This window comes from Chiloscyllium plagiosum, unplaced genomic scaffold, assembly GCF_037043375.1.
Source record: "Chiloscyllium plagiosum isolate Xiang-an unplaced genomic scaffold, Cpla_swu_hap1 HiC_scaffold_4, whole genome shotgun sequence".
NCBI classification, from domain to species: Eukaryota; Metazoa; Chordata; class Chondrichthyes; order Orectolobiformes; family Hemiscylliidae; genus Chiloscyllium; species Chiloscyllium plagiosum.
In genome coordinates this window covers 116,974,076-116,998,551 of record NW_028270142.1, presented here as the reverse complement: position 1 = coordinate 116,998,551, position 24,476 = coordinate 116,974,076, and the positions used below count along the sequence as shown (strand labels likewise).

Below are 24,476 nucleotides of genomic sequence, written 5' to 3'. Positions count from 1 at the left end.
TAACCTTAAGTGGGAGCTCATATTCAGAAATTGCGAGTTTCACAGTAGAATTCTTTGAAGTCCTCACCGACAACTGAAGACAGTCTCGCAAAGTCTTATGAATCACAATGGGGAAGAGATGTCTAATTAATTCAATTGTCTTCCTAGCTGACGAGCACTAAACCCAAGCATTATATCCCTAATACCCAACACATCTGAGATGAGCTCATTCAGCTCATGTCAAACTTAGCTAATCATTGGATCAACTCAATGAGCTTTTCTACGTATGGCTCCAATCCACATTTAGTAAAGGAGCCACCAGGGGATTTTCTCATATGTATGATGTATCTGTAAAATATAAAGGACAAGTGTAAGTCTAACATATGCATGATGGTAGACAAAGTAATTAGCTAATGTACCAAGCCAGATAGGCAATGGTTGAGTCATTTCTCGTTGATGCTACATTGCTTCTGTAATTATTGTTCAATTCAGCAGAGGGTGTTGCAGGCCAGTATTTATGCTGAGTTGTGCTGATAACAGCAATAATAATAACTACCCTAACATAGGAAGAAAACACGTTTCACAGTAAAGATTGTCTAATGTGGTAGGATACATTCCCGGAGATTGCATAATATGTCTTTCTACTGCCCTCACACTATTACTATTGGGGTCACCCAGATCATAGAGCAGCACTCCTTTTTTGGCAATCACAAATGGAATATTCTCTGGATGATTCTCCTATTTAAAACATGTATTAATTCCCATGTCCAGTAGCTTTATAGCTAATAAGCAATATTATTCAAGTGCTGCCTTTGGGTTAGTTTCAGGCAGGCATTTAATACATAGACATTCCAGGCAATCCGAAATAGATGCATTCACGAAGATGTAAAGAAACATGGATGCTGAATCAAAGAAGGAAATGATTAGCAGGACTGATCAAAATCTTGATTGAAGAATTATATTTTAAGGAGAGGTTTATGATATTGCAGTTGTTTGAATATGGGTTTGGAAATATTATTGGATTTGGAAACAATTTGAATTTGAACAGAATACTGAGGCTATGAACACTGAAATAGGTTGCAGGATTAGTATACAAAGATAAGGAGAGTAGAGTGAAAACTGAAACTTTGATCTTTCCAATGTTTGTCTAAGGGCACTATAGTGTATCTGATCATTGATGTCAGACAGGTGATCTGACAACATAGTACTGTAGTAGCAGAGCCGTTAATCAAAATTGTGAAAACATAGGGTGTCATGCCGAATGTGGAAGATCCTTTGCTCTTGCGTGTTCAAAAAACACCCTTGCTGATATTCTGGCCTTCAGTAAGTGTGCCTTGTGGTTAGATCACATGACAAAGCAAACTAAGAAGCATATCAATACAGTATTGCATTTCTATCTAAATAGCCCCCTCCCCTCACACTGCTTCTCAGCTGACTTTGCGTGTTTTATCCTGTTTATCCATCAATGTGGTCGGTGAAACACTGCAAATCTCTTCTGACATGTTTAGGGTTACTCGTGCAAGCTGTTATCTTGCTTCTGCTGAGTAGAGTGACTTTAGCATCGAGTATAATCTCTGGAATTCCTGATCCTCAATCTTGCTACTGCAGAGGGCTCTCAGGTAAATTGGTCGTCTTGGGATGAGTATCATTCCATTAGAGAGACTCAACATTACCTTTGAGAGTTTTACTTTTGGATCATCATCAGGTGATCTTAAGAAGTCAGCATCATAATGCTGTGGGAAGCATTGGTATCTATCTGGTGGTTCATGTTTGTTTGGTTGTCTTATTCTGCTGTCTTCATCACAAAAGTTACAAACCATTTATCTCCTTTAGGCACGTGTTGCCAATCTGCTTTATAATGTAGATTGAATCAGCTGAATCTTTGTCTGACGTCTCTTTCTAGTGCCTATTCTTGACTTTTCAGAATTGATGTCCAACATCTCTGTAGCAATTGGCATTTTAGACTTTACAGACTTGTTTGTCTTCCTAACTAAATGCTTTTGTGCAAATCGGTTTAGCTTTTTGGAGTTAAACACTTTTTTTTCCATGCTGGACATTCTTTATTTGATGACCTTTTGTAACTTGTCCTTTGGCCTTGATCTTTCCCGGAATCCTAGTAGCACACAAACCCACCAACACTCTCAAACAAAAACTAACAAACTTAAAAGACCCAGTACAACCCATGGACAAAACCAACGTCATCTACAAAATTCCATGCAAGGACTGCCACAAACACTACAGGACAAACAGGAAGAAAGTTAGCCACCAGGATACATGAACACCAGCTAGCCACAAAAAGACACGACCCTCTCTCCCTCGTAGCCCTACACACGGATGAAAGATACCACCATTTCGACTGGGACTTGTTGGGCCGAAGGGCCTGTTTCCACACTGTCAGTAATCTAATCTAATGTACATGAAACAATTTATGCTCACTTGGGTTCATACTATGCCATCTTGACTTTCAAAATTTCTGGTCTTTTTCTGTTCTTCAGAGAGATTTAGTGTGGAATACACTTTGTATCACTCTGTCCACAAAAATATGTTTATTTATAACTTCTCTGGCTTGTTAACTAAATTTCGTTGCTTTGCCATAACAAAATAACTGTCAGTTCAGTGTCATATCACCTTTCATTTCAACCATCATGTTTCTCATCCAATGAGCCAGCTTCAGCTTACTGCTTTGCTTACTTTTCCTTTGTGGTGCCTTCCAATAGCTAGTGGCAGTTTGCAGCAGCTCTGAATCTTTCTGTCTTCTTCTTTCAGTAGCTGAGTTCCTATGACCATTCTTTAACTCTCAATCTTAGCTCCACTTCTGACACCATGCTATGAGTTCAAGGGAGTACACCCTTGCTTGAACTGTCTCTTTACTAGAACTTTCGTTTAGATGGCTGCCCATACTGAGTATGCCTTGTGGTATAGGTCACATGACTACAGCAAGCCAGGAAGCAGACTAGTTTGTAGAGGTTTGCAAATGGATTAGTCACTGCTTGTGTGATTTTTACCAGGAACTGAACTAAGTGGGAGGTGTAAAATGGCTTATTAAGCACCTTTCATACCACTGGTATCCATACTACAGAAAAACCGCACCATGTCACAATGCTGCATCCAGTGTTCCAGTAAACAGTGGACCTGGCCTGCTTCTGATTCTATTACACAAAACTACCTATAACCTTCAGGAGCCCATTATAATACAACATTATAAACATGTACTTTTTAAATATTCTTGCAAAGAGTCAATACAAACTCAAGCTCCATAACTTGCTTCTAATTTGGAAATTCCTATGGGTCTATCAAAGGGTTTTAACATCTTATACAGTTTTACGACTAATTTTGATTGATTTTGAACTTTTTGAAGCTCCTTTCCGTGCAATTTTATTTAAAGAGTGGTGCCTCATGAAGTTGAGGAATTTGAACTATGGATATTTTTGAATCACTTAGTTGAAACTCTACTTGAACAAAACCCAAATCCAATAACATACCAAGGCTGCTTGTCACCAATGGCCCTGCCGCCTGAGTGATTGTAACTTGTTCCCTTGCTTGCCAGTGGTGAGTTTACCTGGTGTCTGGAAGTTGAGTGCCACCAGCTGGCTGCCACAGATCCACATTGGCAGTGGGTCGTAGTTGGAGGAATCCAAGCGTTGTCCCTTTGGATAGACACGGCTCAGCTGCCTGTGGTTATACTGAAGAAACTTCTTGCCTTTACTCTTGTTGGCATACTTTTCTGCCTTTGTTTCAGGGAAGGACGACATGTCTCGGTAACAGGCCTTGTCTGTTCCAATCTCTGCAGAAGAGGCAACACCAGGTCAGAAAGAAACAACAATACACAGAGGGCTAGTACAGCTAATGGAATGCTTCCGAGAGGAATTGAACACCAGAGTAAGGATGTTATGCTTCAGTTATAGCGAGACCACATTGCGAATACAATGTAATGTTTTGGTCTCCTTGTGGAGGGAAAGATGTAAATGCGTTGAAGATGGTTCCAAGTTTACTAGATTGAGATTTACTGGAATGCGGGCTTGTCTAATAAGGAAAGGTTGGACAGACTAGGTCTTTTTTTCCACTGGACTTTAGAAGAGTAAAGAGTAACTTGATTGAATTTTCTAAGATCCTGAATGGAATTGACAAGGTGGATATGGAAAGGATGTTTCTTCTTTTCGGGGTGAGTCCGGAACTAGAGGACACTGTTTAAACATTAGGGGTTGCCCCTTCAGGACAGAAATAAGGAGAAATGTTTTTAATCTCAGAGGATTGTGCAACTTTGAAACTCTCTGCCTCAGAGGGCAATGAAAATGTAGTCATTGAACATTACAAAGCCGAGGCAGATAAACTCTTATGAGATAAGGGGTAGATCAGAACATGGAATTCGATACACAAAAAGATCAGCCATAATCTTGTTGAATGGTGGGACAGGTTTGGGGGGCAGAATGGTGTATTGATGGTCCTCAATGATATCCTGACCTTCTTGGCACTTAATAACTCCTACTGTGGATTATATAACACAGAGAATGTTTTATTCATGGGCCAGGAATTTCTTTGGAGCTTCTCGCATTCCAGACCTGAAATTTTGGGGATTTGTGAGACAGAAGCACTGTTTCCCAAAAAGATACCTTAGGGGAGTAGGGATGGCTTTGTAAAAATACTGCATCAGCCGGGCTGGAGATTTGTTCTTGTTTAACAAGAGCGCTGAAGGAGCTGGAAATTTTCTTTTCAGGTACCCAGGCCTAGATTTTCACATTATCGGATGTACCCTCTCCAAAATCATTTTGGGGCTGCAGATATAGAAGTCCTGTCCCCAATTCCAACAGATTCTTTTTTCACTGATTGGGGGACAGGAAGGGAGACTGAACTCATACGTGGGGAGTCCTGCATCCATCTGATTGACTGGTAGCTCTGTAATCCCAGTAGCACCAAAAGGGTGTGGTCACTGCATTGTTCTGATGTCTGGAGTCTGGATATCTTCAATAGAAGAGGGGTAAAACGGTGCTGTTGTAAGCTAATAAACTTTTATTGGCTAATTACACTATTTCAAATTTGGACTAATGCAGGACTTCGTCAGAACCTTCCTCTCTGGGTTGCAGCTCCATATGATTTAGCATCATCTGTTATTAGTGATGATACACTCAAACTAATTAACTTAATAGCTATTAGCCTCTCAGATGACTGATGAACTGCTGGGATTACAAGCAGTCCTGAGGGAGAGGTGAAGGTGTCTTCTGGGTTTCAGGTAGGCAGTAAGGCTGGGGAAGGGTGTTGCGTTAGAGAGCGTAGGGAATAGAGAAGAGCAAAAGGCAGGTACCGTCAGAGTGAAGGGTTAGGTTACCAACAGGGTAGCTCCCAAGATAGGTACCCTACCTTTCTGCTCAAGAGCCTATACTATCAAAGATTTTCCACTTTCCCTCTGACTCCATCCACAGACCAGAAAATTGTTGCAAAGCATTATGTGGCCCTGAGTGGGGTAGTTAATTGTTCAGCTCACTGGGTTTAAGGCAGTTGATGCTTTCCCACCTTCTGTAAGACGGAGTGCTGGTGGGAGGTAAAATGGGACTACCCATTTTACTTTATGTGCACTCTATCTACAAAACTGCAAGCAAGGATGTAACATTCATCCCATGGGAAGATATCTGAAAACTATAGTACAAATGATCTTCCTCTGTGCTGCACATCTCAGTGTGCTTTAATAATGAGATAAGGCAGGAGCCTGACATAATCCAGTGGTGACAATTTAATTTGACGACAGCAGTAACTCAACAAAATAAATTGCAAGAAAATACAATTACAGGAGATCAAATGTTTCCAATCTGAATGACTAAATGAATTGAGTAAAACTTACTTTCCTCATCAAATGGCACAGGACGACAATAGACAACCAGCTCTGATAATTCTAGTGCAATCTTCTTCCGTCTCTCCATTATTTTTCCTTCTTGCATCTGTTACAGTGAGAAGCAGATACTTAACACAATTGTGGGATCAGTCTCATTACACCATCACCCCCTTCTGAAAAATTAAGACGGACACTAAATATCAAATCTTCCAACAATGACCACATCCTGAGAATGAAAAGCAAATTTTATTTTGTTTGTTTTGGAGATGCTGGTGTTGGACTGGGATGTACAAAGTTAAAAGTCACACAACACAAGTTTATAGTCCAACAGGTTTATTTGGAAGCACTGGCTTTCGGAGCGCTGCTCCATCAGGTGGCTGTGGAGTATAAGATCGTAAGACACAGAATTTATAGCAAACGATGACAGTGTGATGTAACCGAAATTATATATTGAAAAAGACCTGGATTATTTGTTAAGTCTGTCATCTTTTAGAATGAACATGTTGATTTCAGTTCTTTAATATATAAATTGCAGAATTTTTTTAAAACGTTACATTCTCAAGTGAACTGTAACAATTGGTGTCATGTCGGCCCAGATAATGAATTTAAGGTGTGAGATGCCTGTGTGAGACTGGGGGTCTGTGCCTGCATACAATGTGTCCTTGCAGCAGAATTGCAATGAAAGGTTCCTTTGCAATCCAAAATGCAGCACAGTAGGGCAGAAGTAATGTGCCATGATAATGCGAAGAAGTTGGAATGAGTCTGGACCTGGTACATGGGTCTGCTGCCCTTGGAATGTGCCCTCTGACTTTCATATTGGGTATTCTCAATGTCTACTTTGTCCAGTATGTGGGAGAATGGGAAATGGCGTATTAATAAGGCGAGATTAACTCGTATGAGGGTGATAATCTATATAAATAAACCTCTTACTGCTCACTAGTGAAAATCTTATCTCAAGGTCAGGGACTTACTTAGAAAACATGATTTATTCATCTTGGAGTTGAGAAGGGCCTCGCTTGACATCTCGTGTGAGTCTTCCAAATTTCCCACCATAGACCACATTGTTCAGAGTCTGACAGCACTACTCCCCCACCCAGAGCTTTTGGAGGATGCTGCTGCTAGATAAGGTTAGAGAGATTGACAGAGGAGCAATCATGGCGGGCTTGGATATATGTAAGTCATTGAGAAGAATAGTATCAGGACTTAGTATAGGGTAAACTGTTCCCAGTCTGACTGGATCAGCTACTCCCTTAATCAAACCTTAATCAAATAGCTGCTGGATTAAATTCATTAAAAGTGCATTCTGCTGCCGGAGAAAAAAAGTCACCATTACCAATTAGGTGAAAGTGAGTACTGTAGATGGTGGAGATTAGAATTGAGAGTGTGGTGCTGGAAAAGCACAGCAGGTCAGGCAGCATCTAAGGAGCAGGAGAATTGACGTTTTGGGCAAAAGCCCTTCATCAGGAAAGATCTTCCTGATGAAGGGCTTTTGACCGAAATGTCGATTTCCCTGCTGCTTGGAGGCTGCCTGACCTACAGTGCTATTCCAGCACCACACTCTCGACCATTACCAATTAGGCCTAATTTGTTGCATACACTCCTTCAAGAATTGGGTAAAGAAACTGAAAGCAATTGTTTTCTGTTTTCTGCGCTTGAGAGCTTAATTGTGCCTACACCTGCTAATGGTTATTATCTCACACTTACCCTAGCATCTGCATTCTGTGTCGCCTCTCGGATCTTTGCAGCCCAATCATTCAGATCCTCCTGACTATCTGCAGCCACGTCCAACATCTGCACTGGGTGGGACATTTGTTGGGAGTGGATGGTAAACACATAAGGCTTGCTTCCTTTCCCTTCCTTCTGGATAACTGCCAAGTGAACACAATTACAGTCACTTCATAAAGCATCCAATACATTTTTGAATCAGGAAATTGGCACTGGCTTGATGGGTGGGGAAGAAATTGGAGGAGCCGGGGAGTGATTGCTATTCTGTGAGGTTGGACCTAACAGGAGGAAGTTTCTGAGTCCAAAGAGATTCAGAAGTTAAGTTTGAAATAGATGATTAGATTAGATTAGATTACTTACAGTGTGGAAACAGGCCCTTCGGCCCAACAAGTCCACACCGACCCGCCGAAGCGCAACCCACCCATACCCCTACATCTACCCCTTACCTAACACTACTGGCAATTTAGCATGGCCAATTCACCTGACCTGCACATCTTTGTGACTGTGGGAGGAAACCGGAGCACCCGGAGGAAACCCACACAGACACGGGGAGAATGTGCAAACTCCACACAGTCAGTCGCCTGAGGCGGGAATTGAACCCGGGTCTCTGGCGCTGTGAGGCAGCAGTGCTAACCACTGTGCCACCGTGCCGCCCACAAAGATGACTTATTGGTTTCTTGGTGTACTTCTCAAGGCTTCAAAAAGATGTTGTCGACTTTCTTTTGTACATCCTTCCTCTTTCCCTGATCACCCTCAAATGCTGCAAGACCCCTACTCCCTACAGAGGCAGGTCTAATCTCATAAATTCCTTCTTGTGACCTCTGGCCTAATTTCTGCTCCAACTGGGCAGTCAAGCAGTGGATTTGGTATGTTTTCTGAGGGACTGTGGGAACATTTATGCAAATGAACTCGCCCCTTTCAGAAACAAGTTCCTAGGTTTGTTACCACATTGTGCATTAGCAAGGCATCTCTGATCAGAGGTTTGACATTTTTAGAATATGGAAATCCTATAATACTGTTCAAACAGAAAGTGTAACTTGCAAATTAACATCAATACTTGGACTTCTTCTGTACTTTTTTTAGAACAATTGTGTTCCCACATATGAAGGAAGGATTAAAGTGCAGGCCTGTTCAGGAAATATGTCCTCGATGGAAAAATAAGCATCATTTTTGCTAAATTCTATCAACATGATTCACTGCCAAAACGTCTCTTATACCTGGGAAATATCCCAGCTGGAAGACAAAAGCAATAGCATGGGAAAACCACCTCCTCCAAGATCCCCTCAGGTCACACACTATCCCAACCCTGAATACATTAGTTGGTTGTTCATTGTTCACTGAATCAAAATTTTGGCATTCATTAGCCAAAGTTACTTTCACCCACAGACTACAGTGGTTCAACAAGAATATTCAGAATATATCATGGACATTAGGCTTGGGAAGTAAATGCTTGCACCCAAAGAATGAATATTGTAATAAAATGTTGATTTTCTTAAAGGCAGTATTCTGTCAAAACAAAGTGATTTAATTGTTTAAACAGGTATGTTAGTAATAAATGTTTGGTCTGCGTAAGTTGTAGAAATAGTCAATATTAGGTTACCAACTAACAGTTAATTAAAGAGCCAGTAGTGTTGTACTTGTTTCAAGAGTGGTCTTGTTTACCAGTCTGGCCATTCTGCTTTGTCCTGCTTGTAGTAAATTGGCCAAGTCCTTCCTGCATGATCTTGAAGATAGACTTTATTGACAAGATGTATTGATTAGTTGTAAATCATGTCTATCTATTTTTCTTAATGCTGGTTTGGATATCAAACAACAGTGAGATATAACTGTGACAGTTGCATGAGTCCTTTCAGCTCTCTTGAGCCCTGGTGAGATAGAGGGTTGAAGGAATTCTCATACACAAAAGCTTTCATCAAGGAATCATGCTTTAAGTCTTAGAAATTAGCACAGAAACATGCAAGAGCTCTGGGACTTGGTTTTAGAACTGTTAGCTATCAAATATTCCATTACTGTGAGCATTCTGTCTATTGATCCATTTTAGTCTGTGATTTTTCTGTTCTCTTAATAGACACTAATTAGTAGCTGCCCATTTCTTATTCCATGTACAAAGTCATAGTCATCAATCAAACTATTTTCACTGACCTACCTTGGCATACAATTTACAGGTTTGAACTCTTTTTGTTTAATGCCAACTTCATGCTTGCTCTTCCTCTGACTCTAAACCTGGAACACAGCTCACCACATATGGCTGGGTCTCCAACAAACTTGACACCACAATCTAGATCTTCTCCACTATACCTCTCTATCTCTTCCTTAAGTTATCTGTAAGATACGTCCTGAACAGACTTCTGTTTAAATATTGCCTTCGGGTCCTGTAAATCCATCTGAGTGGACAGAAGACTTACATCTGAAAGATGAAACCTTTGAAAATGCATCACTCCCTCAGAAGTACCAGCCTAGGTTAGATATTTAAGCCTCTGGAGTTAGATTCAAATCCATAACCTTCTTATTCAAAGGCAAATGTGCAATCACTGAACCATGTCTGACATTAAAGGAAATCCTTCCAATTGGGACTGTGGTATTCTAAATTGGCTTTACACATATTGCTGGGGAAGTATCTAGGGAGCTCTGCTGGGGATTGCTGTGCTGCAACTGACCTATAAGTGCTTAGCAAATAACTTTAATTTTCATATGGATATTTATAGCATCAAAGGAGGTCACTTAGCTTGTTAACACCTTTGTTTGCTAGTTTACCTGTAAAGATATTTGCAATCTGTTTCTTTCTGTACTGCTATAGCATTGTCATGGACACCTATGAACTTAGTAAACAGTGCACTCAAAGTTGGTCATTGGTCATTTTCTGTTGCTTATTATAATACAAAATTTAATAGAAAACAAGAATAATATAAGGGAGCATACGATTTTGCAAGACTCCTCACCGACATGACATGTTGGAACATCAATAAATCCTTTGAGGAAACTTCCCAGTGGACTGTTTTCCACAGACTGCAGATACAGAAGAGATCATACAAGTTACAAAATCATACCTCTATCTGGACTATTTCAGATAGCTCTATATGTATACAGTCATAAAAGTTGATCCTCATGATCCATCACACATAAGTGTCATACTGCCGCGTGCAAATTTCTGAGACTTGCTTAAAAGGAGAAGGGCCGTTTATTTCCAATCTGCAAAGAGATACTGAGCACTGAGTGTATGATTGCAACATGCAACAAAACAAAAGGTCATAGAGTCAGCAAGTGACCAGCTCCCACAGTCTCAGCATTGGAAATCTGTAACCTTTGGGTGGATTTTTTTTTCTTCTTCCATGGAATATTAGCATCGCTAGCAAAGTCAATGTTTATTGTCCTTAAAAACACTGAAAAAACTGCGGATGCTGAAAATCAAAAACAAGTATGGAAATTGCTGGCAAAACACTACAGGTCTGGCAGCAACTGAATTCTGAAGAAGGGTCACTGGACCTGAAATGTTAACTGTGATTTCTGTCCACAGATGCTGCCAGACCTGTTGAGTTTTTCAAACAATTATTTTTGTTTTTGTTCGTTGCCCATCCCTATTTTCCTTTAAGAGTGTGGCTTGAGCTGCTCTCTTAAACTGCTACAGTCCATGTGGTGTAGATATACCCAATTTGTTGTTTGAGGGGAATTGCCTTTCCCTTTTCTCACTGCAGCAAGGCTGAGGCTAAGAGGTCAGTTTATGGGGAACTGCTTGGACAGTGCCTCACTGCCATTCCATTGCAGAGTTACTGAGGGAGTGTGTGCAACCTATATAAGACCCAAGTGAATCCTCCTCTCCAAAGTATCTACTTTAGATCCATTAAATTGACAGAATTGTCCCAGTAAGTGCGGAAGCACTAGGAAGATAAAGGAAGTGGCAAACTAACAAGGATCAAATTAAAAGGATGGACTTTGCAAGATGAAGTTTTAAGTAGTTTTGTTTGACAACAAGCCCATTCTCTTATTCTGGAACTTCCTTCCCTTTCTCTCCAAGCTATTCCTCAGATTAAATAGGAGTGTCACTCCTGGAATAATATAGTCTTACAGTTCAGGAGGCCATTCAGCTAACGGTACCTATGCCAGCCCTTTGAAAAACTGTCTAATTCAATCCACTTCCTCCATAATCCTGCAAATCTTTGTTTTCAAGTACATATTCTATTCCCATGTGAAACTTTGCACTGAATCTGTTTTCACCATCCTTTCTGGTAGAGCATCTTAGAACATATTAACACACCAATTTTTTTTTAAATCCTCTCCTCCCTTTTTTTTTGCCAAATTAAATCAGCATCCTTTGCTTAATTATCCTCTTTTCAGTATTAACATTTTTTTCTCAATCTACTCCATCAAGTTTCAGACTTGTCTCTCAAATTTCTTCTTGCCCTTCTTTGTTCTAAGGTGAACAATCCTAGCTTCTCTGGAGTGTCCAGATAACTTAAGATCTTGTGTTGATGCCATTCTAATAGATCTCCTTTGCACCCTCGCAATGCCCTTGACTTCTTCAAGCCTGCTTCCAGGATGAAATATACTCCCGCTGAGGACTAACAGATACCAAACTATTGCTCACCGCTTCATCCTGTTCAGGGACAAGTGTGTTGGTTATCTCCTCCACATAGTTTGCTGGAAACCACAGCTGTTTTTTACCTCCATAGTCTCCTCGCCACCTGAGGTGGGGTGGGGGGGGTGGGGTGGTTGGGGTAGGGGTAAGAGGTATTCAGGATGTGGAAAGGACAACTAGTAAAAAACAGGAAATAAACTATCTTTGATAACATTTCCACTTTTTCTGTCACTTTCTGTTTTAAGTTGTTTTATTCTGCTCTTGACTTTTCATTTACTGTTCACTATCATCATTTAGCAGTATTGTAGCAATAAGCCATTGACATACCATACAGAAGAAAAGACAGAGATATTGCTCTACCACATTCTTCATTTCTCTTTGCTGACTTCTTGTAGTTTGACCAATCATCATCCGATATTTTCCACTTTCAATCTTTAGATACAAAGGCTCACGCTCCCATCTTTCATGTTTATTTTGCAACATGTCAAGTTCTTTTCCTTGATTTCCCCACTTAATTTTTTTTGTTCTCCACATTTATAATCCCAGTTAATACCAAAACCTATGTTGTTAAAATTTCAATCTTGAACAGTAATCTGTTGCTAAAGTGAACTCACCATCCACCATCTTGCTTGTCGACATTGTGGATCAGAGCCTGTTTACAGAAGGATAGTTCATCCTCTCTCTGCGCTTTGTAATCATACAGTGCTTTGACTGTGCACTAGAAGAGAGCAGAGTTAGGGTTTCGCTAAAATGGGATATTATTACATAATCATTCAGGAATGGACAATATTGTCCTAATTTTTGTTTTGAGTTTTAATATACTTTTCAGGTTTCAGTGTAAGGGATGGCTAGGAGACCTGTTTTACCCTCAGCCCTTTGGTCAGTGGTAGGTACCCAACAGACTGCACCTCAGAAAGCAGATGCCATAACTTGTATCAAGTTGGAAAGCAAGCTATCCAAGCCAGTCTGGAGTTTCTTTTCATATGTGTTCATGGGGTGAGGGCATTCTTGTCTAGGCCAGCATCTATTGTCTATTACTAATTGTTCAGTTAAGAATCAACAGTATTGGTCTGGGTCTGGAATCACATGCTTACCAGATCAGGTAAGAATGGTAGATTTCCTTTCCTAAAGGACATTAGTGAACCAGATGGGTTTTATAAAATTTGACAATAGTCATGCTCACCATTAGGTCAGCTTTCATTTTACCCAGTATTTATTTATCATTTGCCATGTTGGAATTTTAACTCATATACCCTAGAACGTTAACCTAGGGTTCTGGATTGCTACTCTTTGTGCCATTCCCAGTACACCATAGCTTCCCCCATAGGATTACATTGAGTTGTACTTTCTGTTCCATCAGAACAGCCTCTGAATAACACCACCAACAACAATATTTGCACATTCCACACTGGCAATTGAGTGAAATGCCAAATTGGTACCTAATTTGTTTCTTGCCCACGAGGAATTGTATTAAGATGGAGGCAAACTTACTTTGCTCCTCAAAATCAATACAGAAAGGAAATGTTCATCTCAGTAGCCTGCACTAATATGCACCCAAGAGGTGAATGGACAGCATTACAGCTGTTGCAACACCGAGCCCCATAAGCCAAGATACTGTTTCATCTCTAACATACCCTTGCAGTTGGCATCTTATTGGCTTCAACATAAAAATGAGGCGTCCGTACTTCATAAAGTGCTCCATAATCCAGTTCCTGAAGGCAAAGTAATCAGTAATCAGTGAAGAACAGAGTCTGATGAGTGAATCTCTACAACAGGAATAACAGCAACTAAATATTGAGTTGGGGATTATTATTTATTTTGAAAAAAAAAGTTAATTTTTTTCAACCATTTTGGTCTTTTCTAAATCTTACTCTTTATTGAAGGAGTGACTAGACTGTTTACTCTTAGGTCCGTGACCAAATTTAGCTATGGTTAGGTATGTGATTGGGCTCCTGCTAGTTATCCACCTATTCCTCCTTCCAAAGGAAAGACAACTTCCACTAAATGAATATTTGTTTAACAAACTTTAACGATAAAGAAATAAGGATCTAGCAGTTATATAAGATCTTTGACTGATACTTGATGTACCATAATACTGAACAGTGAATGAAATAATTTAGAAATGTCATCGCTATTGTGTACAGACAATGCGGCAACACAGTAAGTTCCCACAAACAGCCAGTGATGTTAGCCAGATGACCTATTTTTGTGATATTAGGTAATGGATAAATTCAGGCCAGGGATTGAGGATGACCTTCGTTTTGCTATAAAATAGTGCAAGGGATTGCCAACATCAATTTGAAAGGGTACAATGAGTTTTTGCATAATTTCTCAGCTTATAGCTAGTGGCACTTGAGCAGCACTAGTATTGACAATGAAGAATTTCTCGGCTACTGAGCTGGGGAGTCAGCCTACAGTACAGGAGTACTCTGACATCTCTGGAGTGGGTTTGTTGCTGCTGAGGCATTTATGTTTGGTGCAGAGTGAGTGGAGAGGTTATGGGGCAGTGGGGATCATGTTTTAGTGGAGTGCATGTCAGTGGCCTTATAGTAAAGGTCATTGGAGGAAATGTCCTAGTCATGAAGGCTCTCTGGGTAGATATCTGGATTTCGAGAGTATTTAAAAATACTTTCTGGATCCACCACATTCTTGTCTGACAAGATCCTTGACTAATCTGGCGAAGAGTGGTTAAATTTCACAAACAGAATGACAATAGGTCCTCAGCATCATCAGTGCATTTAAAGCTAGAGCTGTTTTTCTGGCATAAGCTTGACTGCGCACTCAATTTCCAGATCCAGATAAAGCAGGAAGTGGGCGGGTTGGAGAAAACAGATTTCTGACACTTTCACCCTCCAATCCTAACCACCTCACGCCAAATTTCTCCCGTTCATTCAATTAAGGTTCAATGCAATTACAATGGCGGATCATGGTGGATATCTGAAGCACATCTGAGCAGAGCTGCCAATCACTTGCCTGAACTCTGCTTTTCCTTCCTGCGACCCATCTGTCTCTCATACAAGTATCCAAAAGTAAATAACTCAAAAATGAAATGTGAAGCAATGAAACCTCCACTCGCTCACTTACTGTTGTACCCATCTTCTCCAAAGTTTCCTCATTGATTGGGTACCGCAGTTTCATTTTACGATACAGAGGGTGCTTTTCATAATAATTCACCAGGTCCACTAGGCTCTCAAATTCTGCTGAGCTTCCGAGCATGAAGAGACGGCCCTCCTGTTGGATCCGGCAGTGTTTAATTTTCCCCTCCGCCCTGGAAATCAAGAAGTGCTTTGTATGCAAAACTAGAAATCTATTTTCACAGTGATTAGTGGATGAGGAACCAAATTCCCAAGGGGCCTACAACCCTCTGAATTAATTTATTGACTTCTTCTTGAATAAATCTTCATGTTGCCCTTCTTTTGATCATTCTGACAGCTGCCAATGCCAGGACTACAATATTTTCCCATTTTCGGGTTCTTGGTGAGTGTGGGGCACCCCAGAGCGGGTTTGCTCAGGTTAGATGCATGACAAAGCTCCCTCTCTTCAGCTTCCCATTGCATGCATCCAACTCAAACCCAGAGAATGCTTCCTAATTGACATAATATTTTTAGATTCATCTCATCAACTATGGAATGGCTGCTTTGAATGAGATCATCAAACTTGACCTGATTTGGGAGCAGTTCTGATTATTGAACTGAGAAAGCCTAAAACAATCTTTCCAATCAATAGGTGTGATTTAGCCTAACTCTAAGCCATTAGTCTGGACTGGATATGAACTTAGATCTTGAGTTAAAATGCAAACAGGTAATGCTAACAGGATCAACAAAATTTTTCTCTTGTTAATGTTCATAGTTTTCCTCCACAAGAGCAGTTGGCCTACTCATTATTTGAGTCCATGACCCATGTAAAATAAAAGGATCACTTGTGAAATTTGTGTTGTGTAATTCAGGAGGGAGCTTAAAAGTGTGTTGCTGGAAAAGCGCAGCAGGTCAGGCAGCATCAAAGGAATAGGAGAATCGACGTTTTGGGCATAAGCCCTTCTTCAGGAATGAGGAGGGTGTGCCAAGCAGGCTAAGATAAAAGGTAGGGAGGTGGGACTTGGGGGAGGGGCGTTGGGAATACGATAGGTGGAAGGAGGTTAAGGTGAGGGCCGGAGAGGGGGTGGGGGCGGAGAGGTTGGGAAGAAGATTGCAGGTCAAGAAGGTGGTGCTGAGTCTGAGGGTTGGGACTGAGGAAAGGTGGGGGGAGGGGAAATGAGAAAGCTGGAGAAATCTGCATTCATCCCTTCCTAGGCAGAAGATGAGGCGCTCTTCCCCCAGGCGTCGTGTTGCCATGGTCTGGCGATGGAGGAGGCCAAGGACCTGCATGTCCTTGGTGGAGTGGGAGGGGGAGTTAAAGTGTTCAGCCACAGGGCAGTTGGGTTGGTTGGTGCGGGTGTCCCAGAGGTGTTCTCTGAAACGTTCCGCAAGTAGGCGTCCTGTCTCCCCAATGTAGAGGAGGCCACATCAGGTGCAGCGGATGCAGTAAATGATGTATGTGGAGGTTCTCGTGAATTTCTGATGGATATGGAAGGATCCCTTGGGGCCTTGGAGGGAAGTGATAGGGGAGGTGTGGGCGCAAGTTTTGCATTTCTTGCGGTTGCAGGGGAAGGTGCCGGGAGTGGAGGTTGGGTTGGTGGGGGGTGTGGATCTGACGAGGGAGTCGCGGAGGGAGTGGTCTTTCCGGAATGCTGATAGGGGTGGGGAGGGAAATATATCCTTGGTAGTGGGGTCTGTTTGGAGGTGGCGGAAATGACGAAGGATGATATGATGTATCTGGAGGTTGGTGGGGTGGTAGGTGAGGACCAATGAGGTTCTGTCCTGGTGGCAATTGGAGGGGTGGGGTTCAAGGGCGGAGGAGCGGGAAGTGGAGGAGATGCGGTGGAGAGCATCATCAACCATGTCTGAGGGGAAATTGCGGTCTTTGAAGAAGGAGACCATCTGGATTGTTCGGTATTGGAATTGGTCCTCCTGGGAGCAGATGCGGCGGAGACGAAGGAATTGGGAATATGGGATGGCATTTTTACAGGGGGCAGGGTGGGAGGAGGTGTAATCTAGGTAGCTGTGGGAGTCAGTCGGTTTATAGTAAACGTCCGTGTTGAGTCGGTCGTCCGAGATAGAAATGGAGAGGTCTAGGAAGGGGAGGGAGAAGTCTGAGACGGTCCAGATAAATTTGAGGTTGGGGTGGAAGGTGTTAGTAAAGTGGATGAACTGTTCAACCTCCTCGTGGGAGCACGAGGTAGCGCCGATACAGTTATCGATGTAGCGGAGGAAAAGGTGGTGGGTGGTGCCAGTGTAGCTGTGGAAGATGGACTGTTCCACATATCCAACGAAGAGGCAGGTATAGCTGGGGTCCATGCAGGTGCCCTTGGCTACTCCTTTGGCTTGGAGGAAGTGGGAGGATTGGAAAGAGAAGTTGTTCAGAGTGAGGACCAGTTCAGTCAGTCGAAGGAGGGTGTCCGTGGAAGGGTACTGGTTGGTTCGGCCGGAAAGGAAGAAGTGGAGGGCTTTGAGGCCTTCGTGATGGGGGATGGAGGTGTATAGGGACTGGATGTCCATGGTGAAGATAAGGCGTTGGGGGCAGGGGAAACGAAAATCATGGAGCAGGTGGAGGGCGTGGGTGGTGTCCCGAACATAGGTGGGGAGTTCTTGGACTAAGGGGGACAGGACCGTGTCAAGGTACGCAGAAATGAGTCGGTGGGGCAGGAGCAGGCTGAGACTATGGGTCGGCCGGGGCAGTCAGGTTTGTGGATTTTGGGCAGGAGATAGAAACGGGCGGTACTATGTGTTTGGAGGCGGTGTGTTTGGAGGACTATGTGTTTGGAGGCGGTGGATGGGAGATGTGTAATTCAGTCATAACATTTGCGATCACTCACCGAAAGGATATGGCATATGAGTTGAATTCATTTCGTTTGCGCACTAAGAAGGCTCCATCCCGTGGTACTCTCATGAGCATGTGCTCAGCCTGTAGCCGTGTCAGGTTGGCATGGTACCACCTGAAGGAAAACAGAGCCTTGTAATCATATTCCAAAAGTTGCTATCACCAAAGCATTTCTTGATTTAATTCACATTTTCTCTTGCTCTTGTTGCATGCTGCTACCTTAAACTGATTCGCAAATCAACAAAATACACAAAAAGAAGCAACACGTTTTGCCAAAGAAATACTTTGTGAGGTTCCTGTGACAACATGCATAGCAGACCAAGGAAAGCATCAACAGTCTTTGGTTTCTTAATTTAAAAAGCTGAGGTGAATGCATTTGAGGTAACACTCACTCTTTACTTTCATGAGCATTTGGTTGTGGTACTGGGTCAGTCAGTCTCATCTCAAATTCGTTACAACGCAGTGGAACCTCCCGGTAATGGCTGATCAAGGTATAGAGGCTGTCAAAGACCAGGTTATCAGTCAGGTAGAACTTGGTGGTGCCAGCTTCTTGGCGTGAATGGATGCGGCAATGTTGAACTCTCCCCGATCTCCTGTGAAAAGGGGAGTTTCTAAATCAGACCAAAATCAACTGATTGTGAAGAACAAGTAAAATTGATGTGAAGAACAAGTAAAATTGATATAAAGAAAGCAAGTTCCCTGGACCTTGTCTTTATAAATCTTTTGTCGTCAAGGATATCATCCCTAACCCAAGGTTCATCTCCAAAATGCACAATGGGGTGGCATGGTGGCTCAGTGGTTAGCACTGCTGCCTCACAGCACCAGAGACCCGGGTTCAAATCCAGTCTCGGGCAACTGTCTGTGTGGAGTTTGCACATTCTCCCCATGTCTGCGTGGGTTTCCTCCGGGTGCTCCGGTTTCCTCCCAAGGTCCAAAGAAATGCAGGCCAGGTGAATTGGCCATGTTAAATTGCCCATAGTGTTAAGTGCATTAGTCAGAGGGAAATTGGTCTGGGTGGGTTACTCTTCGGTGGATCATTGTGAACTGGTTGGGCTGAAGGGCCTGTTTCCACACTGGAGGGAATCTAATCTAATGCAATGAAGGTTTTCCTCCAAGATTTCACTTACTGTAAACTCGTTATTGTAAATCAAAACCAAAACAACTGCAGATGCTGTAAATCAGAGACAAACATAGAAATTGCTGGTAAAGCTCAGCAGGTCTGGCAGCATCTGTGGAGAGAAATTAGAGTTATTGTTTCAGGTCCACTGACCCTTGCTCAGACCCTTCTGAAGAACAGTCACTCTATCTGAAATGTTAACTCTGATTTCTCTCCACAGATGCTGCCAGACCTGCTGAGCTTTACCAGCAATTTCTATTTTAAAAATCCTTATACTGTTTGATTAAGCTTGTCCTTGTACAGTGATTGATTGCTTTATCCTGTGTGTGGACTCATGAGTCAAATGACTGGCTCCTCATTCTTAGACAGAAAATTTTAGTCAGAGAACTTTGATTATAGTATATTAAAAGTTCTGTAAAGGTTTACGATGTTTAAAGATTAGTAAATTTTATCGTAAATTTATCTTATGAATCAGGACATACAGAACCTGCTAAAAACCATCAGATCAGACCAGGAGACTCACTCAAATATAAGGAATCCAAGTGTGACCTTCGCAGAGCCATGAAGGCAGCCAAGGGCCAATACCGATCTAAATTACAGACCGAGACAAACACCCGGCGACTATGGCAAGGACTGAATGACATCACAGGTTCTAAAAAGAGACAGTGCAAGATGGGAGACGATGACATATTTCTCCCAGATCGTCTCAACGCCTTCAATGCTCGCTTTGAACAGAATCTCGGCGGAGAGGTAACACCTATTCCGACAAGTCCTGACAAACTTATCCCAACAATCACTGCATCAGAGGTTAGATCAGTTTTCGTTCATGTGAATCCAAGGAAAGCGATGGGACTAGATGGAGTACCAGGCCGTGCACTCAGCATGCGCACATCAACTGGCAGAGGTCTTCTCGGACATCTTCAACCTTTCCCTGCAGCAGGCCACTATCCCTGCCTGTTTCAAGAGGGCTAACATCATCCCTGTGCCTAAGAAGGCTCATGCAGCATGTCCCAATGCCTACCGCCCAGTGGCCCTAACTTCGGTGGGTCATGAAGTGCTTTGAAAGGCTGGTCATGGTATTAATCAACTCCCCACTACTCTTGACCCACTCCAATTTGCCAATCGGACCAACAGATCCACGTCAGATGCCATATCACTTGCCCTTCACTCCTCCCTAGAACATCTTGACACCAAGAACAGCCACGTAAGAATCTTACTCATTGACTACAGTTCAGCCTTCAACAGTATTATCCCCTCGAGACTGATTACTAAACTTAATGATCTCGGACTAAGCCCTACTCTCTGCAACTGGATCCTCAGTTTCATGAGCCACAGGCCACAATCATGGAAGACTGGGGACAATATTTCATCCTCATTAACACTCAACACTGGAGCCCCCCAGGGGTGCATACTCAGCCCCCTACTGTACTCACTGTATACCAATGACTGCGTTGCCAAATATTAGACTAATGCAATTTACAAATTCGCTGATGACACCACCGTAGTCGGTCGAATCTCAGATGGCAATGAAACAGAGTACAGACAGAAGGTGGAAGACCTGAAAAAATGGTGCACTGAAAACAGCCTAGTTCTCAGTGGTGGCAGAAACAAGGAACTCATTATTGACTTTGGCGGGATGTTACTCATGCCCCACTACACATTAACAGCACAGAGGTGGAATGAGTGGAGAGTGTCAAGCTCCTGGGAGTGGTCATCCACAACAAGCTTTCTTGGACTCTTCATGTGGACGGACTGGTTACAAAGGCCCAGCAACGTCTCTTCTTCCTCAAGCAGCTGAGGAAATTTGGCATGATGACGAATACCCTTGCCAACGTTTATAGGTGCGCCATCAAGAGCATTCTGCCTGGATGTATCACTGCCTGGTATGGCAACTGTACCATTCATGATTGGAGACATTTACAGAGAGTGGTGAACCCGGCCCAGACAATCACAAAGGCCAACCTCCCATCTATAGAATCCAACTGTCAAGGAAAGGCCACCAGCATTCTCAAAGATCCATCCCACCCTGGCAATGTTTTTCTACAACCTCTACTATTGGGGAGAAGGTACAAAAGCCTGAACACACGCACCAGCCAGTTTTGTAACAGTTTCTACCCTAGTGTTGTTGAATACTGAATGGACTCTCAAACTCTTAACATTCGCTCGTACCTGTGTTTTTTGTTTTTGCCACTGTTAACTATTATTTACTTATCGGTGCTACTTAACTCTGTGATTTGCCTGAATTGCTCTCAAGACAAAGCTTTTCACTGTGCCTCGGTACAGGTGACAATAAATTCAATTCAATTCAATTAATTTAGAACTAGCATTACCCTGTGAATAACTTCATTACTCTGTGAATCTCTTCATTGAGTCACTCTATATTTACTTGTGTACAATACACTGGCTGTGACCAGCCAGCTTGGAGTCAGTCCCTGAAGCGAGAAGACTGTCTGAATCCCCTGTTTAATTCTGTCAGCCAGGGCTCCCTCATTGACTCAAGTTAACAACCCCAATCAAGGATCTCATAGTCAATGAGATCCACTTGTCCCTCATTCCAATCACTACTCTCTGAAATAAATGAAATAAGTAACAGAAAGATATACAGTAACCCAATTCAAACATGACGTTAGACAACAAGGTATTGGACAATAATTTAAATCTATTGGGTCCAGCATCTTTACTTTGTTCACCGGAAGGCCCTCTCATGTCCTAGGTGTGATGGACTTAGATCTACTTGCTTTCTATGGGGATGGACAGTTAGATTGTAGCAGTAGTCCTTAAGAAATTGATTGGATTGAAGTGGAAGGCCAAGGAATATTCAAGCAGCTCATGGAATAGACATCAACGTTTCAAATGTGGTAATTGATCTTAGAAAACATTCCAGTCCAAAAAAAGTATGATAATTGAAGAGCTACCACTGAAATTGTGAGTCCATTCACAATACCAAAGCATTTTGCTTCGACATGTAAATGTAACACAGTAGCCAATTAAATGATTGATGTTCAATTACAGTTGGTTCTGCTATAATGCAGTAGCTCCATTCTCGTGCAATCCCATGTTATAATAAAATTGTGTAATAGCAGCAACGTTTAAACTAATGGGGGTGAAATCATGTTAAAACCAATACATGAGTTAAAAGTTTGCGCTTGAGAAACAGTGTCTCCAATTCGTCAATTGTGTTACAGCAAGTGGGCATTAACGAAACATGAGTTATAGCAGAATGGCCTGTAATTGAAAACACTTCCATCTCATGAATTGAGGAAAATCTCCTTATAAAGCACAATGATTTAACCTTAAACAAAGGCCATAGTATTGGCAGCTCAGGTTGAATTTGGCATGATAGATTCCAAGAGGTCAGGAAAGAATGGACCAGACACAGTCACCCACCAACTTAACAGCAAGAGTTATGGACCAAGAGATCTCTGCAATCCCCCCAATGCATGATCCATTGTATTCAGAAACCCTCAAAACACTGCCTAAGCTGTAAAAATGTTCACCAAATCCCAACAAAAGTGCAACTCATGCTCCAAGTAGAATCATTTTATGAAGGTCGAAGTAGACTTAATTGCTTTGACAAATGGAAAAAATCATTTCCTGACAATTAGGAATCCTACAATGTCCTGACAGTGACAAAACTTTCAGCAGGAATGGCAGATTAAACATGTATGTTAGGATGGGGAGGTGTGGGTGCAGTGGCAATGGTTCCAGGCATCATGGTTCAAATCCCATTAGGTGAAATTTGTATTTAAAAATTTGGAATTAAATCTAGCCTAATAGTGACAGTGTAGTGATTGTTGTAAATCCTATCTGATTTACTAGTGTTCAGGGTGACCTGGTGGCCCTCACAGTGCCAGGGACCTGGGCACGATTCCAGCCTCAGGCGACTGTCTTTGTGGAGTTTGCACATTCTCCCCGTGTCTGCGTGGGTTTCCTCCGGATGCTCTGGTTTCCTCCCACAATCCAAATGATGTGCAGTTTAGGAGGATTGGCCATGCTAAATTGCCCAGAGTGTTAGGTGCATTAGTCAGAGGGAATTGGGTCTGAGTGGATTACTTTTTGGAGAGTCGGTGTGGATTTGTTGGGCCAGATGGCCTGTTTCCACACTGTAGGAAATCTAATCTAAATCTAATCGAAGGAAGAAAATCTGCCAACCTTACCTATCTGCCTGCATGTGACACTTAACTGCTCCTTGGGCAATTTGGGATAGGCAATAAATACTGGCCTGATCAGAGACACCCACATTTCAAGAACAAATGAAAAAAAAACAGAATGTAATAAGCTTTAGTCAGAAGAGAGTCTTGATGGAAATTTGAAGACAAAGGTTATTTGGCATGCATATCTTCATTGCTCAGACCATGAATAAAGGAGTTGGGATATCATCTTGCAGTTTGAACAGGATGTTGGTGAGGCCATGTTGGACTACCATGTACAGTTCTTGTCACCTGCTATAGGAAGGATATTATTCAATTGGAGAGGGTGCAGAAAAGACTTAGAATGATGCTAACAGGACTGGAGGATTTGAATTATAAGGAGAGGCTGGATAGGCTGGGTTTTTTTCACTAAAGTGTAGAATGTTGAGGGGTGATCTTGGGGAGTTCAAAATTAGAGGGCTTAATTTTAAGGTGAGAGGAGAAAGATTTAAAACATACCTCATAGAATCCCTACAGTGTGGGAGCAGGCCATTTGGCCAATCAAGTCCACACCGCCCCTCATAACAGCATCCTACACATAGCATTTAGACTTGAATATGAAAGGTTTAGAGGGATCTGGGCCAAATGCAGACAAATGGAAATGGTTTAGTTTTGGAAACTTAGTCAGCATGGATGAGTTAGACCAAAGGGTCTGTTTCCATGCTGTATAACTCTATCGCTCTAAATGGTCAAATTGTACCTCCAAGCTTGTACCATTACCGAAGCAGATCAAGAAGTTGAAGAAACCCAAAATTTCTCTGCTAGAGTCTACAGAGTCATAGAGATGTACAGCACGGAAATAAATCCTTCCATCCAACTCATCCATGCTGACCAGATATCCTAACCTAATCTAGTCCCATTTGCCAGCACTTGGCCCATATTCTTCTAAACCCTTCCTATTTATTTACCTATCCAGATGTCTTTTAAATGTTGCAATTGTACCAGTCTCCACCACTTCCTCTGTCAGCTCATTCCATACACGCACCACCCTCTGCATGAAAAAGTTGCCCATTAGTTCCCTTTTAAATCTTTCCCCACTTACCTTAAACTTAGGTCCTCTAGTTCTGGACTCCCCCATCCCAGGGAAAAGACCTTGTCTATTTACCCTATCCATGTCTCTCAAGATTTTATAAACCTCTATAAGGTCACTCC

At 42.2% G+C, this 24,476-nt stretch overlaps 1 protein-coding gene across 2 annotated transcripts in view; it reads right to left on the bottom strand.

The window, feature by feature from the left end:
- The window catches only part of LOC122548917 (1-phosphatidylinositol 4,5-bisphosphate phosphodiesterase gamma-1-like), a 206,006-nt gene that overhangs the window by 30,754 nt on the left and 150,776 nt on the right, over window positions 1–24,476 (bottom strand). For both annotated transcript variants that reach the window (XM_043687891.2, XM_043687892.2), the window contains exons 17-26: window positions 18,410–18,610; window positions 18,013–18,132; window positions 15,186–15,369; window positions 13,736–13,813; window positions 12,716–12,819; window positions 12,111–12,207; window positions 10,468–10,534; window positions 7,508–7,671; window positions 5,813–5,909; window positions 3,539–3,763 (exon numbers count right to left, since the gene is read on the bottom strand). In XM_043687891.2, coding sequence (XP_043543826.1) covers window positions 3,539–3,763; window positions 5,813–5,909; window positions 7,508–7,671; window positions 10,468–10,534; window positions 12,111–12,207; window positions 12,716–12,819; window positions 13,736–13,813; window positions 15,186–15,369; window positions 18,013–18,132; window positions 18,410–18,610 — 1,337 coding nt within the window. The remainder of the gene's footprint in view (window positions 1–3,538; window positions 3,764–5,812; window positions 5,910–7,507; window positions 7,672–10,467; window positions 10,535–12,110; window positions 12,208–12,715; window positions 12,820–13,735; window positions 13,814–15,185; window positions 15,370–18,012; window positions 18,133–18,409; window positions 18,611–24,476) is intronic.